At 46.3% G+C, this 16,020-nt stretch overlaps 1 protein-coding gene across 1 annotated transcript in view; it reads left to right on the top strand.

Annotated features, from left to right (window-relative positions):
- Positions 1-15,301, top strand: part of tshz1 (teashirt zinc finger homeobox 1) — a 27,276-nt gene extending 11,975 nt beyond the window's left edge. The window contains exon 2 of the mRNA XM_084697072.1: positions 10,779-15,301. Within this exon, the coding sequence (XP_084553198.1) occupies positions 10,779-14,176 (3,398 nt within the window). The 3' untranslated portion in view covers positions 14,177-15,301. The remainder of the gene's footprint in view (positions 1-10,778) is intronic.
- The last annotated feature ends 719 nt before the right edge of the window (positions 15,302-16,020 follow it).

Below are 16,020 nucleotides of genomic sequence, written 5' to 3'. Positions count from 1 at the left end.
ATCAAAAGGGAGGCCAGGCCTTGGGAATGAACGGACAGCCACATGACAAAGCCCCCGAGAGGTCTCCGTGCTCAGCGCAGGCCAGTAAGGACACACACACACACACACTCTCACACACACACACACACACACTGTCTCACACACACTCTCTCACACACACACACACACACAGATGAGATACACATGAGACATGGGACCGCTTAAGCAGCTAAAAGCTGTGAACACACACCCGCACACACACACCCTCGCACACTGAGTTCAAACCTACAAACACACTGCTGGACGTCACAAACCTGCTTGGGTATCAAGCACCAATAAAATACAAATACTTTTTCTTCATATCTCTTTTTCTTCACAGACACTTGGAGTCGTCTTGTGTGTGGATCACCATCCACACAGCTTCACTTCCTACTAATCTCCTCTCTCTCTTCATCAGTGTCTTTCTCTCATTGTCTACCCCTCTCTCCCTTTTCTGGCTTCCACATCTCTCTCTTTTTCCATCTCTCTCTCGATTACTCTTTCTATTCCCCCTTCCTTCTCTCCTCCCATCCCAGCCCTCCTTCCCCTCCTTTCTCTCTCCCACTCTCTCTCTCCCACTCTCTCTCTCCCACTCTCTCTCTCCCACTCTCTCTCTCCCACTCTCTCCTCTGTCCCTCCCAGCCCTTTCATTTGTCTTCATAAGACTAATTTATTTTTGCTGCCAGATGCAAGCTGACAGGCATCACTCAATCCGATTGTCTCTCTCTCTCTCTCTCTCTCTCTCTCTCACTCTCTCTCTCTCTCTCTCTCTCTCTCTCTCTCTCTCTCTCTCTCTCTGTTTCTCTCTCTGTCTCTCTCTCTCTCTCTCTCTCTCTCTCTCTCTCTCCGACACACACAACCACCTGACACAGACACAACACTCTGTCCCTACCCCCTAAATACACACATTCACACAACACACAGCACATGCCCTCCCCAGGAACACTGCTGTTCCGAGGTCAACACACAGTCACGTAGCCCTCGTTGCACCCCTGCCTGCCCCACCATCAACGTTACTGAAGATGGATGTGTGTTTAAAGCAGAGATTGATTGCGGATATCAGAGTTATGGTGCTATTTATCAGTGGAAGGGTGGGGTGGAGGGATATTATTGCAACTCATGGAGTCTAGCAAGGCACGACAAGAATGTTTGTGTGTGTGTGGGAGAGAGGCTAGAGAGAGACAGTCTGTATGGCCAGTGTGTGTGTGTGTGTGTAGGAGAGGGGTGGATAGAGAAAGACATTGTGTATGAGTGATGTGTCTACGTGTGATGTGTGTGTGTGTTTTTGCTTAGAGGGCACTTTGGGAGATTGTAGAAAAGTTTAATTGCCTGAGAGGTGGACTCTTTTAGGCTCAGTTTCTAGAATGTTCTTGTCGTCCGTCTGCCCTCGGAGATATTAAGTTGTGTTGAAGGATGGCTTCCTGTCTGTTTCCCCTCCTACACCTCTCTCATTTTCTCTCTTTCCTTTTCTTTTTCTCTCTCTTCTTTCTCCTCTCCCCCTTCTCTCTCTCTCTCTCTCTCTCTCTCTCTCTCTCTCTCTCTCTCTCTCTCTCTCTCTCTCTCTCTCTCTCTATCTCTATCTCTCTTTCAACTTCTGTCTTTCTCTATCTTTAAAACACTGGTGAAACTCTTTCAGTTGTTATGAATGGTTTACAAAATGTTGTTTCTGTGCTACCCAGGGAAGTATCAGTACATGCACACACACACACACACACACACACACAATCTAAAGTGTGGCTATTGATCCCCCTTCTCTCTTCTTCTCCAGTTCATGATTTAGTGTCTTCCTTCCTTCAGGGCTCCTCCCTCTCTTCCTCTTTTGTGAGTTCACTGTCATGGTCTTTAGGAAAGTCACACACACTCTCTCTCCCTCTCTCACACACACACTCCCTCTCCCTCTCTCTCACACACACACTTTTCTCTTTCTCTCTCACACACGCTGCTTCTGCGATATTAGCCCATTTAGGGATTGTTTTGAAACAATCCTCCTGTTGTCAAGTAAGCAGGCCATTACTATCGTGTTATATTCTATTAGGACCTGAAAGACAGGGGGATTCTGGGAATGGGTCTTCTGTTCACATGTATTGCTTTCCAGGATCTTCATGATCGGTGTGTGCAGTGGGGTTGTCTCTCATCTGACTCATCCGTAGTTTGTGGGCCTTCCCACAGAGAGGGAAGCAGTTTCAGGGAAGTGTGTGTGTGTTTTGTTCCTCAGCAGCAGTGTACAAAGCTGCCGGTCCCTTTGAGGGGAGGCCTGACGGCACAGGGAAGTGTGTGTGTGTGTGTGTGTGTGTGATGGCACAGGGAAGTGTGTGTGTGTGTGTGTGTGTGTGACGGCACAAGGAAGGTTGATCGATGGGTTATTGTGCAACCAGACCCAGCTAGACAGAACTGGTGAGGTTATGACCTCTTCTTGGCCCCCTGCCCTATCATTTTCTTCATTTTCTGTCCACTGTCCCCTCTCTCCCCTCTCTCTAACTCCACTGTCCCCTCTCTCTCTCTAACTCTGCTCTCTCTCTCTCTCTCTCTGTCTAGCTCCCTCCTCTCTTCCTTACTCTCTATCTCTCCTTCCTCCAACCCCCTTTCTCTCTCTAAATCCACTCTCCTCTCACTCTATAACTCTTCTCTCTCTCCCCTCTCTCTCATCTTTTTCTCTAACTCTCTCCCTCCCTCCTACTAAATCATCATTCTCAAAACAAATCCACCCTTCCTTCCTGCCTCCTTCCATCTTTCCACTTTGTTTTCCTGGTCTGTACTCCTTCTCCTCAGGTTTTGTTCAGCGATTCATTTGATCAAGTTTCATTTTACAACTCTATTCACAGGATAAGACCCATTCACAACCCTGCCCGCTCTCTGCAAACCAGTAGAAAAGAGCCTTTAACAACAACCTTTAGTGCCATTGACTGCGGTGTCTGTTACATAAAGCTGATTGGGCATGAGGGATTGTCCAATCATGGAACAGGTAACTAGTAACTGTCATGGGTTTTGGTTTAACCCTTACCTCAGACAAAAACATCTCTTCTCCTCTGGGGTCAAAGCAAGTATCTGAGCAAGCTGTTTTTTTTCTCTCTCTCTCTCTCTCTCTCTCTCTCTCTCTCTCTCGCTCTCTCTCTCTCTCTCTCTCTCTCTCTATCTCTCTCTCTCTCTCTCTCTCTCTCTCTCTCTCTGACATTTTCTCTTCCTCTGCCCCACTCCCTCTCCTCCCTCCCCCAGAAAGGGAATGATTTATGGTAATTATCTATCTTTTGGGTCATCCATCAAGTGGTTGTTGCTAGGCAATGCGAGCAGCTGTTGTTAGGGTTTGGAAGAGACACAGTCTGGGGAGTTGCACAGGTGACTTCAGGGGGACACATTTAAAGCAAAACAACCAATCTTCTAGTTTTCCATTTTATTATTTCATATGAATTGAGTCAATCAATTCAGCTGGTGGGTAATTTGAAAATAAAAGGTAATGTGGAGGGTTAAACAAACCATTGTGGAGTCTTGAACTTTAGACTGCCATTCGAGTGCCAATTCAGGGACCCTAAATCCCTTCAAATGAGGAACTGCTTTATTTTCCTGACAGAGAAAATCAAAAGGTCAAGACAATATTTTCAACTTGGCAAAGAAAGATCCTTAGGACAATACAAGCTTTTCTTCCTATTAGATGTTCAGTATAGGAAAAAAACTCATATACATTTTTTATGTCATCTATTCTAACCTTTTGTGTAGTCTGTCAACTACAAATCCACTCTGTCACATTTAGTTAGCATTAGCTAGGCCTAACTTTAACCTCTACACTCTTTCGGCTCGCGACCAAAAGGAGTGAAAACGGCTCTTAAATGGCGTGGTGGCGCACAGTTAACGATGGTGAACAACATTACAGACTTCTCAGTAGCGTGGTTTCAGAGAGCCAGCCAGATGGAGCTGGACTCTGCAGTGCTTATGATATAATGGCCATTGTCTCATCTCAGAGCGCGTCGCGCTGACAGTGGGGGAAAGGTGATTTATAGACTGCGCTTGTCGCTACGGCGGCGTGTAGCCAGCTTACAGAGAACCTGGAGAGGGAGACGGAGGAGAAAACGGAGAGAAAGAGGAGGAAAAAATAGTGCAAACGAAAGGAACAATGGAGGGGACTGATCAAAGATGAGAATTTTGTGTGTAAAAAGGGGTTTTGGTTTATCTAGGTTTCATCCTTGTGGAAATAATGATGATTTAAATATTTTATGAGATGTTTTTTTTTTATATAAAAAAATAAAAAATTGAAAACGTTTTTAGAATATTTACTGTGGGTCAAAATGCTGGTTCACGTTTTAAACATGATATTTTTACAACATCCAAAACGGTTAACTTCCTCACAACCTTAGGTGTTACGTGATATTGTGTCTGAATAGCCTATCTCTTCGACACAGATTAATTTCTCGGAGCACAAAGCTAAACGAACCTGTTTGAAATTCCTCAGAAGCTTCTTAACTCTGAAACACTTGAACTCACACTATAGCCCTACTCAGAGGTAATACTTTCTAATGGGTTCCTTTGTGTGCTGGCCTCGTTGGAGTGTGTGTATGTGTGCGGGGGGGGGGGGGGGCTATGTGCGGTGAGGCTGTGTATGTGTGGTGGTGGGGGCTATTGATTCCAGAAAGCATAATCAATCCACCAGTAGCACGCAAGCCTTATTTTCCACCAAGCCTTGGGCGGCATGCTCATTGCCATTCAGTAAAGACCTGTGCCCGGGGTGTTAAAGGGGACTTTAATTGAAAGCAAAGTTACCGAGGTCGGCCATCTTGACTCATCATGACTCGTCACTCACGCCAGACGACAGCAGGAGCTCCTGCCCGCTGCGGGGGCTTCCGCTAAATCATTTGTTGATCTTTTATTCATCCTAAAGTGTTACAAGATGAATACGTAATGTGGCCTAAAAAAAAAACGACAACAGCGGCGGTGTCCAAGATGGCTGCCGTTCAGTGACGATGGAATTTGCGTGAACGTTCAAAGAACTTCATCCAAACTTCGGTGGTAGAAAGTCACCCTTGACTCACCCCAGCTCTGTGTCTCTCATTGGCAACTCCATTACTGTTGGAAGTGAAGGTGTTCTTCACCGTCTGGGTGACCCATTTACGAGTTTTATCAGCTGGCTTAAATTGGCAGGCGCTCTGCCCCCGAGTTAAAGCCCCTATAGGCCTCAGGGTTTGCAAAATATATAAAATATATAGCAATCTAGAGTGACAAGGTGGGGCACATGAATGCTGTAAGTTTCTGTTACTCTGGCCACAGAAGTGATTATATTCTTGGACAGGAGACACTGGAGTTGTATTTTGTGTAGTTGTGTTCATGAAGACATCAGAGAGAGGAGATATGTGAGGCTTGTATGGAAACTGTAGGAAATGTAGTTGTCTTATCTTTGGAAGTTTCTAGAAATCGGAGGAGATGTATGGCAGGCCGGAATGGCACACCAGTATCTGGAAGCCCTTGAGGTTTTGTGCCATATGGTGAATTATTCCACTTCAGTGGAGTGTGTGCGTGTGTGGAGTGTGTGTGTGTGTGTGTGTGTGGGGGGGGGGGGGGGGGGGGTTTGGGGGGCAGACTTTTACAAAAGTGGTTAAGGAGGAAAAACAGAAATTAATTTAGAGGGGAGCACTCCACAGTATCCACAGCAACACTAATCAAAGTTACTCTGCACGAGAGAGGTGGGGGGGGGATGGGAGGGGGGGGGGGTCCGTGTAAACACACACCTGCACTTTAGCTCCCCTTCCTCTCTGCCTGTTTGGTCTAGAACCGGGTTTGATGTTTCTCAGGGAGAAAGAGAGAGAAAAAATCTAAACAAAAAAAAAACTATTAATTCCAGGTGCTTGATGAAAAGATATCTAAAGAATAGAACAACGTGGATGAAAGGAAAAATGTCTGTTCTCTTCTCCGGTGAAAAGACAAGACTGCTTTTCTCAGGGGTGTATTGAGAGGTCAAATGGGTCCTAAATTACAAACGAGACAAATTATTCCTTCATTATCTCATAACGAGCACCATTTGCTGAGAATGGTCGTGGAGAGGGGGGTGGGGGAGGGGGTACAGAAAGGGGGAAAGCTTCCCCCCTCCCCACCTGGCCTCTTGGAGGGAGTGGAAAAATAGTAGAATCTCCCTAAATAATCTCTTTGATGTCCGCCCACTTCAACAGAAACCGATGAAAAGGTCTGGCTCTTCTCTCCATCGCAGCCTTTTGGTGAGAAGGCAGACGGACGTTGCGCCAGCTCGCCTTAGCTTCCGGCCCCCAAGCACCCCCAACGAGAGCAGGCTTGTTTTCCCAGAGAGAAAGAAGAACCGAGAAAGAGAGGAAGGGAGATGGAGGGAGACGGAGGGTGGGAGGGAGGGATGGAGGAAGAAAGAAAGAGTGAGAGATTGTGCCGTATTCCCCTTGACATCCAGAGCATTACCATAATTGGCTTTTCTACATGATAGGACAGAGGAAATAATAATGTCATTTTATTTACAGCCTGAGTGTCTCTCTTTCCCTCCCTCTCTCTCTATTTCCCCTCCCTCAATCCTACCCCTACATTCACCCACAGACACGCACATGCTTATAGCATGCAGGTCAAATGACACACACTGATCAGGCCTGTCCAAAGCCATCACAGCAGAGTGGCAGCGAGTAGAGAGGCTGCTGACAAAGCGAAGCGAGGAGAAGGAAATAAGACTGCTAGGCAGGGCGCCCGATCTGAAGGGTGCCGGGAGAGAGCGCGCGGACGGCCGATGTGGAATAGAGCTCTCTGCCGTGCTGGTAAATCAACAGACTGAGAGCTAGCGGAATTGAACATTAGCACCGCAAATGACTGCCTGTATTGGGCCCTCTTCCTCGGGGCGAAATAAATAAATAAGGAAGGCTTAGAAAGAGTGTGTGTGCGTGTGTGTGTGCTGTTTTGTGCTCAAGTGCTCCTGGTCTGTCTCCTGTGATGTTCTCAGCGAGGGTTTTGTTAGGTTTGACACACCAGCCAAGTGTTTTAGCAGCCGCAAATGTGACAGATGGATGGTCTTGTGACTTAAACTGGCATGTCCGCAGAAGACTAAACAAATGAGGAAAAAACGTGCAAAGCGACTGGATGGAACTCTTTCTAATTTTGTTGTGGGGCATTGAGTCTTGTCTGGCCGGATGAAACTTGAGCCTATCGGATGCAATTTTTGCCGTGTCAACTCACCCGTGTGTTTGTGAGTGCATGCGTATCATCTCCCCAAGGGAGAGGGTTTGTAATCCTGTACACTTACTGGACACTTCAAAGGTCTGTCGGAGACTGTATTAACAAAATATATGCATTACCTGTGGGAGATTACTAATGTGGTTTTGCCCACACGAGTGCTATAGTAGGCTAACTGGTGTGTTGAATCAGTAGTGTGTATATGTAGGGTGTCAGCTCATTGTGTGTTTGTGTGTGTACATACATTATATACATGTGTGTGCATCTACACAAGTCTATAATAGCTATAGATGGGAGTTCAATCATGAGAATGCTCATGTTGAAGCTATTGTAGCAAGAAGGCTGTTGTGTATGCATGTGTGTGTGTCTGAGTGTGTGTGCGTGTGTGTGTGTGGCCTTGCAAGGCCTGCTTCCTCTGGGGGATGTGACAGTGAGGCTGGGTCCTGCCGTGATGTCACCTGTCTGGAGGAAGCGGAGACTCGGGGCGCAGCCAAAGTGACAGGCTCCTCTCTGGACACAGATGGCCTCGCTCTCCTCCCGCCAGTCGTCACGCATCCCCTCTGTGTCTGACACGCACACTGACACGCACACGAGCGCACACACGAGCGCACATTGGGCCACACACACACACATTGTACACATACATACCTTACGTGGTAGTACATCAGGCAAATATTCCAGGACTAGCACTAGATGAAACACACACACTGTCCTTTCTAAAACACATTCTCACAAAATATACACTCACACACACACACACACACACACATTCATGGGTAATTTATTTATTTCCATTTTCACACACTCATCCCCTCAGCCCTTTTTCAGTCTAACAAATTACACACAAACTCACCAGGCCTCACCTCCTCTCGGAGAAACACATCTTGTTTTCCTTCCTTTCTTTTCCAAACTTCTCTTCCTCTCTCTCTGTGACAGCACAAAGTGGGCTTCCTCCTCTTTCTTTTTGACTGACAACCACAACAGACAACCCCCCCCCTCTCTTTTCCCTCCCTTACCCTCCCCCTCCCCCATTTTAATCCCCACATCCCACACTCCTCTCCCCTCTCCATTGTTCTGACTGACGCTTGAAAGGAGTCGTGTCAGCATCTCTCCATCTCTGATTGCCTTATTAGCCGCCGGTGGCACCGTAAGGTTCTGACACAGATGGTAAGGGAGGGAGGGAAAAAAAATGGCCGACTTCTGCTGTGCTTTTTTTCTCTCTCGCTCTCCCTCCTCCTCTACCTCTTCCAAGGCTTGTTTGTGTGGACACTGACAGCCAAGGCTGACACTGACACACTCTCGACACTGACGTCTGTCAAGGCAACAGACGGAGGATGACAGGAAAAGACTGGTGTAATGGGTTTTTTTGTGTGTGTTTTCTATTTTTTTTTGTATTTTTTTTTTAGGTGTCAGCTTCTTTTGTCAGTCAAGCCGTTTTTCCCTTTTACATACACTGGAAATATTGACTGTAATTAGTCCGTAGCGAGGTGGAAAACTTCTTTTGAGAGGTGTTTATTTAAAACCCGGAGCTTCCTGGAAAGACAGTGAGCCTTGGTCTGTGTGTGTTGGTGCGTACTGTGCACTGAAACACACACACACATCTGCACGCGTTCGAGGATGCTGACCGAGTATTGTCGTCAAATAAGGAAACGTTTCTAGAAGGATCCCACTAGTGTGTCCTGACTGTGTTTTCAGTTCTGCTGAATGACGTTGCATTAATGACAGTACTCATCGAGTCAACGGATAGATGTATAGTGCAGAGAAGCTCTTAGATGTATTACCAAGCACATGTAATAAATGTGTGGACGACATCTCGTATTCTCACTCGCTATTATGGACTCAAGTGCTCCGAGGCCTACAGCTTCTGCAGATTCTCCCGGACAGCGGTAAATGGCACCTCGCAGACATCAGGTATCATGTCTACTCCGATTACAGGATGATGGGCCGCGCGATGCTCGGAGCTGACAGCACATCTGCCCGCTCGCTGGAGACCCGTCCTGGCATCCTGGACAGGCATCTTACGGGGGTGGACGCGGAGAGACGGAGAAGCGATGTTGCCCGTCTCCCTCGCTCACCTCGCTTGCAAACGTTTTTTCCGCTTGCACTTGTAGCCTACATGTCTCGTTTGCTGAGATATTTCTTGTGACATATTTGTTTTGATTCCATCTGAGTGAAACGATGCCCTATCGATCTGGTCATTCCTATGTCGTTTAGACCAATTGCGATATTAAAGGTAGTGCTGAAAGTGTTAGAAGGTTATTTTGTTGGTCTGCAGTAGAAAATTACAAGCAGTGGAGCAGAGTCTTGTTAAATACATGGTTGCGTAGCTTCCGTTGGCATTTCATGATCGTCATTCTAAATAAATTGCATCTCTTGCACACGCCTCCTGTGTGTCAACAAAGCATTCTATTGTTCCCATGGTTTCTAGGTTGGCAACACGTTAAAGAGTATATGCCAAGGTGAAAATCTCTGTTTTGTATACCCTACTTGATACTGTGGGAACCAATCTCATCATCTGCCTCCATTTTGTTCATATGTATATACCAATCAGTGAAAGATACAATTTTCTTCATTTTATTTTCTTCCTTCCCTTTATAATTTTCCCACATAAAAAGAGGCTTATTGCTCTATTTCCGTTTCCCCCCCTTGAAACGACCCTGCAGAGTCCCCGAGCATTGGTCCAGCATGGGCAGTGACAACATGACATGTTATGTCCACCGGCGATTTCCGGGCATCACGCTGTGAGCGCTTCCACAGACCGTGCCAGCTCAACTCCAACCAGCCGAGACCTGGCAAGCCTAGCGTCCTCGCTGCTATCTCCTACTTGACGGGCGTAGTGTGAGCAGCGCAGTGGCAGGAGAGATCGGATCAAAGTCAGATTGAAACTATGCCCTCCAAAACTGAGAAAAGGGGGAGTTTTTGTACAGTGAGCCTTATTGGGATGGAAATCTGGGTGGCCCTATTTGTATGGTTATACATTTGAGTTTTGCAGCTGAGTGCCAGGCTGAAATGCATAAGCTGAGTATATATTTGGTTCTGAGTTTTGTTCTCGTACAGACCAGACAGTTCATTACTGTACACAGTAACTTCTATTAACAATGATTGCAGTTTGTCTCATTTTGTTTCCACACAGTCAGTGGTATATGTGAACAGACTCACCTCATGATGAAATTACATCATGCTCTCTGAAAACTCGTACTCTAACATTTTGCTTGTGTCCCTGTTTTTTTTTTCATCAACCATTACTCAAACGCATCTGTGGTCCCCTTTACCCTTGCTGAGCTATAATGTTCAATACCTTCGTTAGGCCTTACAGAGAAGAGGACTATCTATCATAGTCAAGATATGGATGTTTGCCACTTTATAATTGCAAAGCTGTGTCCTCTGCCAAGACTATTGACTAAAATCTCTCGAGAATCATTATACTCACTCGCCCTTGTGCACATACTCAGTCTCATATACACACACGCTTACATAGACCCGGGTGGTGCTTCTACACCCCAAACAAACAAAAAAAACATCTTGACTAATGTGATCGGTGCCAATAGGAACGTATCCTACTAAATTATTTTTTCCCCGTCTTTTCTTGTGTTTTTCAGCTTACGCGCCCGAGGACGAGTTCAAGGCCGACAAGATCGATGATGAGGAGGAGGAACCCCTGCAGGACGACGGCCTGTCCTTAGACGGCCAGGATGCCGAATATCTGTTCAACGATGACGAGGATGCCAGGGACCGCTTCAGCGACCAGCACTCCCCGCTCAGCAACGGCACTAACCCAGACGCCGGCTACGGGTCTCCGCTCAGCGACACCAGCGACCAGCTGGCCGACTTCAAGAGCACGTCTTCGTCCAAAGACGGGCAAGACAAGGAGGAGAAAGCCGTCGGGGGAGACGCGGAGTCCGTCAACGGCCTCTCGCTGCAGGACAGCCTGGCGCAGATGAAAGCCGTCTATGCAAACCTCATCTCGGAGGCCTCCTGGTCCAGCATAGCCATGGACATGCTGAAGAGCAAGCAGGTCAGCAGCGTCAGCAACAGCAAATGTAACGGAAGCAGCCAGAAGGGGAGCAACAGCATTCACGGCAACCAAGGGCACAGCCACGTCACCAACAGTAATGGCGGCGGCAGTAGCAGTGCTGCGTCCGCCTCCACGACTACGACCACCACTACGGCTACGAGCGCTTCGTCTAACCACGCCAACAACGGCAGCGTTGGCGTTGGCCACGCCGGAGGGGTGGCCTACGACTGGCACCAAGCGGCTCTGGCTAAAACCCTGCAGCATACGCCGTATCACCTCCTCCCAGAGCCCAGTCTTTTCAGCACGGTGCAGCTCTACCGCCAGAACAACAAGCTGTATGGCCCTGTGTTTACGGGCGCCAGTAAGTTCAGGTGCAAGGACTGCAGTGGGGCCTACGACACGCTGGTGGGCCTGACGGTGCACATGAACGAGACGGGACACTACCGGGATGACAACAAGGACAAGGAGGAAGACCGGGGCAAGAGGTGGTCCAAACCCCGCAAGCGCTCCTTGATGGAGATGGAAGGCAAGGAAGATGCCCAGAAGGTGCTCAAGTGCATGTATTGCGGCCACTCGTTTGAATCTCTGCAAGACTTGAGTGTCCACATGATTAAAACTAAACACTATCAGAAAGTGCCTCTGAAAGAACCGATGCCAGCCCTTGCCTCTAAGCTGGTACCCCCTACCAAAAAAAGAGCTTTCCAAGATCTAGTATCCCCATGCTCACCCGAGTCTATCAACAACACACCTGGGATACCCCTTGGGGACAACTCAAAAGACCAAAAGGTACTCAACCCTTACGTCACGGCCAATAATCGGTATGGTTACCAAAACGGAGCCAGTTACACCTGGCAGTTTGAGGCACGGAAGGCGCAGATTCTCAAATGCATGGAGTGCGGGAGCTCCCACGACACCTTGCAGCAGTTGACGGCGCACATGATGGTCACCGGACACTTTCTCAAAGTGACCAACTCAGCTTCCAAAAAGGGGAAGCAGTTGGTGTTTGACCCTGTGGTTGAGGAGAAGATTCAGTCGATCCCACTCCCACCAACGACCACACGCCTCCCAGTTCCAAATGTGAAGCCGCAGCCCGACTCTCCAAGACCCCCATCCACCCCCGAAGAGCAAAAAGAGGACCGAAGGGAGGAGGAGCAAGGAAATCCGCCAGAAAAGAAGATCAAGGAGGAACAAGAAGATCCGCCTGAGAAAAGTGAGAGAGTGGAAAAAACGCAATCCTACAAGTACCTCAGAGAGGAAGATCTTGAGGAAACTCCCAAAGGGGGTCTGGATATCATTAAGTCCTTAGAGAATACAGTGTCCAGTGCCATCAGCAAGGCCCAAACAGGAACACCAACCTGGGGTGGATACCCCAGTATTCATGCCGCATACCAGCTCCAGGGGTCTATGAAGTCGTCCTTTCCTTCCCTTCAGAGTGTCCAGGTTCAACCCTTGTTCAGCACCAACAACTTGAAGGCGCTGTCGTCCGACTCCAGCACACTCATTCACTCACCCAGCAGCCCTTCCCCGCCCCCCAACCACAAGAACAACGTGTTGGCCATGGAGGAGTTGGTGGAAAAAGTCACAGGAAAAGTCACAGTGAAAAAGGAAAAGGAGGAAAAGGCGACAGACATTAGGTGTAAATCGAGGTCTGCCAAGTCGCCCTCTCCCCTTCCCAAGGACAGAAAAGGGTCGCCCAGACCAGACAATCTCTTCAAACCGGTGAAAAACAAACCCATTGAGGAGCATACAGAGAAGGCCAGGGACGGAGAGGCAAAAGATAGAAAAGTAGATCTTCCAGTTAAAAATGGGACAGATATACCCCCAAAAAACATCTCCAATGGCAGCAACAGCTTGGGGATCATCACGGATCACTCCCCCGAACAGCCCCTTATCAACCCCCTCAGTGCTTTGCAGTCCATTATGAACACACACTTGGGAAAGGCCTCAAAGACTTCAACTCCCTTCCTGGATCCCCTTTCAATGCTGTACAAAATCAGCAACAACATGATGGAAAGACCCGTCAACAACTCCACTCAGGTCAAGCAAGTAGAGGCTCTCAACCAGTATTTTGACAGTGACGATCAGCCCATGGACTTGACGAAATCCAAAACCTCCAATGGGCGCACTGCTAACAGTACCCCTACCACACTTCACAGTTCAACAAACTGCAACAGCAACATGAACAGCAGCAGGCCAATCCTCAACAGTTTGTCTGAATCCATATCGTCTCCTCTGCGGGAGAACGCCCTGATGGACATCTCAGACATGGTCAAGAATCTAACCGGTCGTCTGACGCCCAAGTCCTCCACTCCGTCCTCCGTATCAGAGAAATCGGACATGGATGGCAGCACCTTTGAGGACGGCTTGGAGGAGTTGTCCCCCATCCAGAAGCGGAAAGGCCGGCAGTCCAACTGGAACCCTCAGCACCTCATCATCCTGCAGGCCCAGTTCGCCTCCAGCCTCCGGGAGACGCCCGAGGGAAAGTTTGTCATGACCGATCTCGGCCCACAGGAACGTGTGCACATCTGCAAGTTTACCGGACTCTCCATGACCACTATATCCCATTGGCTGGCCAACGTCAAGTACCAGCTGAGGCGGACAGGGGGGACGAAGTTCCTGAAAAACATTGACACGGGCCATCCCCTTTTTCTGTGTAATGACTGTGCCTCCCAGTTCAGAACTCCCTCCTCTTACATCAACCATTTAGAGTCCCACTTAGGTTTTAGTTTGAAAGACCTCTCTAAGCTTTCCATAGATCTTATAAGGGATCAACAGGCAGTTAGCAGGATGATATCTGATAAGACCTTTAGTTCTCTAGGACTTACGGAGGAAGACTCTGGGTCTGTGTTCCAGTGCAAGCTGTGCAGTCGGACCTTTGTAAGCAAGCATGCGATAAAACTTCATCTTAGCAAGACACACGGCAAGTCTCCAGAGGATCACCTGATATTCGTCTCTGAGGTTGAAAAGTTTGATAAACAGTAGATGATGGCATGACTGATTATTGAATTGTTGCACTATATCAATACTGCACTGCATCTTACCTGAGCCTTTGGAATTAGTTAACTGTTGTCATAAAACTGGACCATCTTCTGTTTTTGATATCAGTTCGATTTTATTTTTTCAACACACTTTTTGGAGACTATTTATATGATGCTTGATTTGTGCATGTTTTTCTGTGAAGTATGAAAAAAACTACATTTCCAATGTTTGTATTTTACAAATAAAAAAATAATAAAAAATACAACCAAAATATCACATTTGGGAAAATATGTAATTGATATGAAGGTTTTTTGTTTTTCGAAATTAGTCACAACAGACAGTACATTCTCTTAAAATGATTGAAAATGATGAAGGATCCCTGCACTGTAAGGAGGTGTACCTGAGTGTATGTACTTGAACAATGAAGAGATACTCTTATGGGTTTGTAGGATTTACTTCATGGCATGATTACATGTTTTTTCTCGCTCCTTCTAATCAACTCATTATTGCAAGGTCGGAAAAAACGTTGCAAGTTTAAGAATTGTGTGTCATTGCTTTGTAATAAAGTAGATAATTAAAAACTCATTTTTGCTAAATATGTTCAGCTACTCTCTGTATTTTTGTTTAATGAATCTACCTTTATTTAAAGCTTTTTATTATATTTGCTTTGGTACCCAAATTTGATTTATCATTGTGTGCAACTGTCAACTTGTACATGAAATGTAAAATTGGTGAATATATTAATGATCAGCAAGTATATGTAAATGTATGTCATCATATCTTGCAATTTGCAGCAGCTCAGCATTCTTTGTAATGTGTGCATTTTTATATTGTCATTTTATAGAAACTTGTGAAAAAGGTCAAATGTATAATGGCAAATGTATATAGATAAAAATATATACAGTATATTCTGTAAAGCCACAACATGTCCTTTTTTTCAATGAAAAGTAGGTTATCCCTGGTGTGGTTAAATAGACCTATACAGGCATCACAAATGATGCATGGTACTGTATGTCCGAGTTAACAAGCAATGCACAATACATTTTAATGTTTTGTCATCAATAATGTTCAGAATTCTATCCTTCAATTCATGAAATACTCTTTTGTTTCTCTAATTGTAAAATAAACTCCCAGTAATTCTGAATTCCGTTGTTTTGTTTTGCTTCAAGTCTTTATTCAATCATTGCACACAGTCCAGTACAAACAAGAAATGTCATGTATTTAGACAAATGTATTTATCAACACCACATATGCATTTAGGGTCACTTTACTATTAAGGATATCAGTTAACTTGAAAGAACAGTTAAGTTATGTACAAAAGAATCAGCTTACATTGGCATTCTACTGTATTTGCATAAATATTCTTAACTGTGGCTTCAGATCAATGACGAATGAAGATGTGTTAGTTTATCACTCATTCCAACCACAACAACCTTCTGATGACTGGCACCAGCAGACGTCAAACTCCTCTGGCTGAGAGACTTGTGGGTTTAGCACGTTTGAGCTTCACTGTCTTCTCACAACAGATAGCATTCAGTCGGCGATTGGCTTTTCCTTTCGGTAAGGATCTTAGCCGCTTAGTCTATGTAAATCACAGTAATCGTAAGTAACACCACAATGCAGCTACCTGTGGAGAGTATGGCTACATTGGAAGATAGTCAGAGTTTAAGCAGATTTGCATAGCTTTGCATTTGTGCTCACAAAAAAAAAAAGGATTCTGGGGGGGATTCATGGGTCTCCCGCTTATTTGGTAAATGTCAGTTCCCTTTTGGGAATCTGTAGTCCTTTCAACTCAATTAGGAGCCGATTATGTGTTTTGGACACTGGGAGACACAGGGAAGGAGACA

The sequence above is a fragment of the Hypomesus nipponensis genome, chromosome 4, assembly GCF_054491055.1.
Source record: "Hypomesus nipponensis isolate SF chromosome 4, ASM5449105v1, whole genome shotgun sequence".
Classification (NCBI taxonomy): domain Eukaryota; kingdom Metazoa; phylum Chordata; class Actinopteri; order Osmeriformes; family Osmeridae; genus Hypomesus; species Hypomesus nipponensis.
The sequence above is the reverse complement of the archived record's forward strand: the minus strand, read 5'-3'. Positions and strand labels throughout refer to the sequence as shown.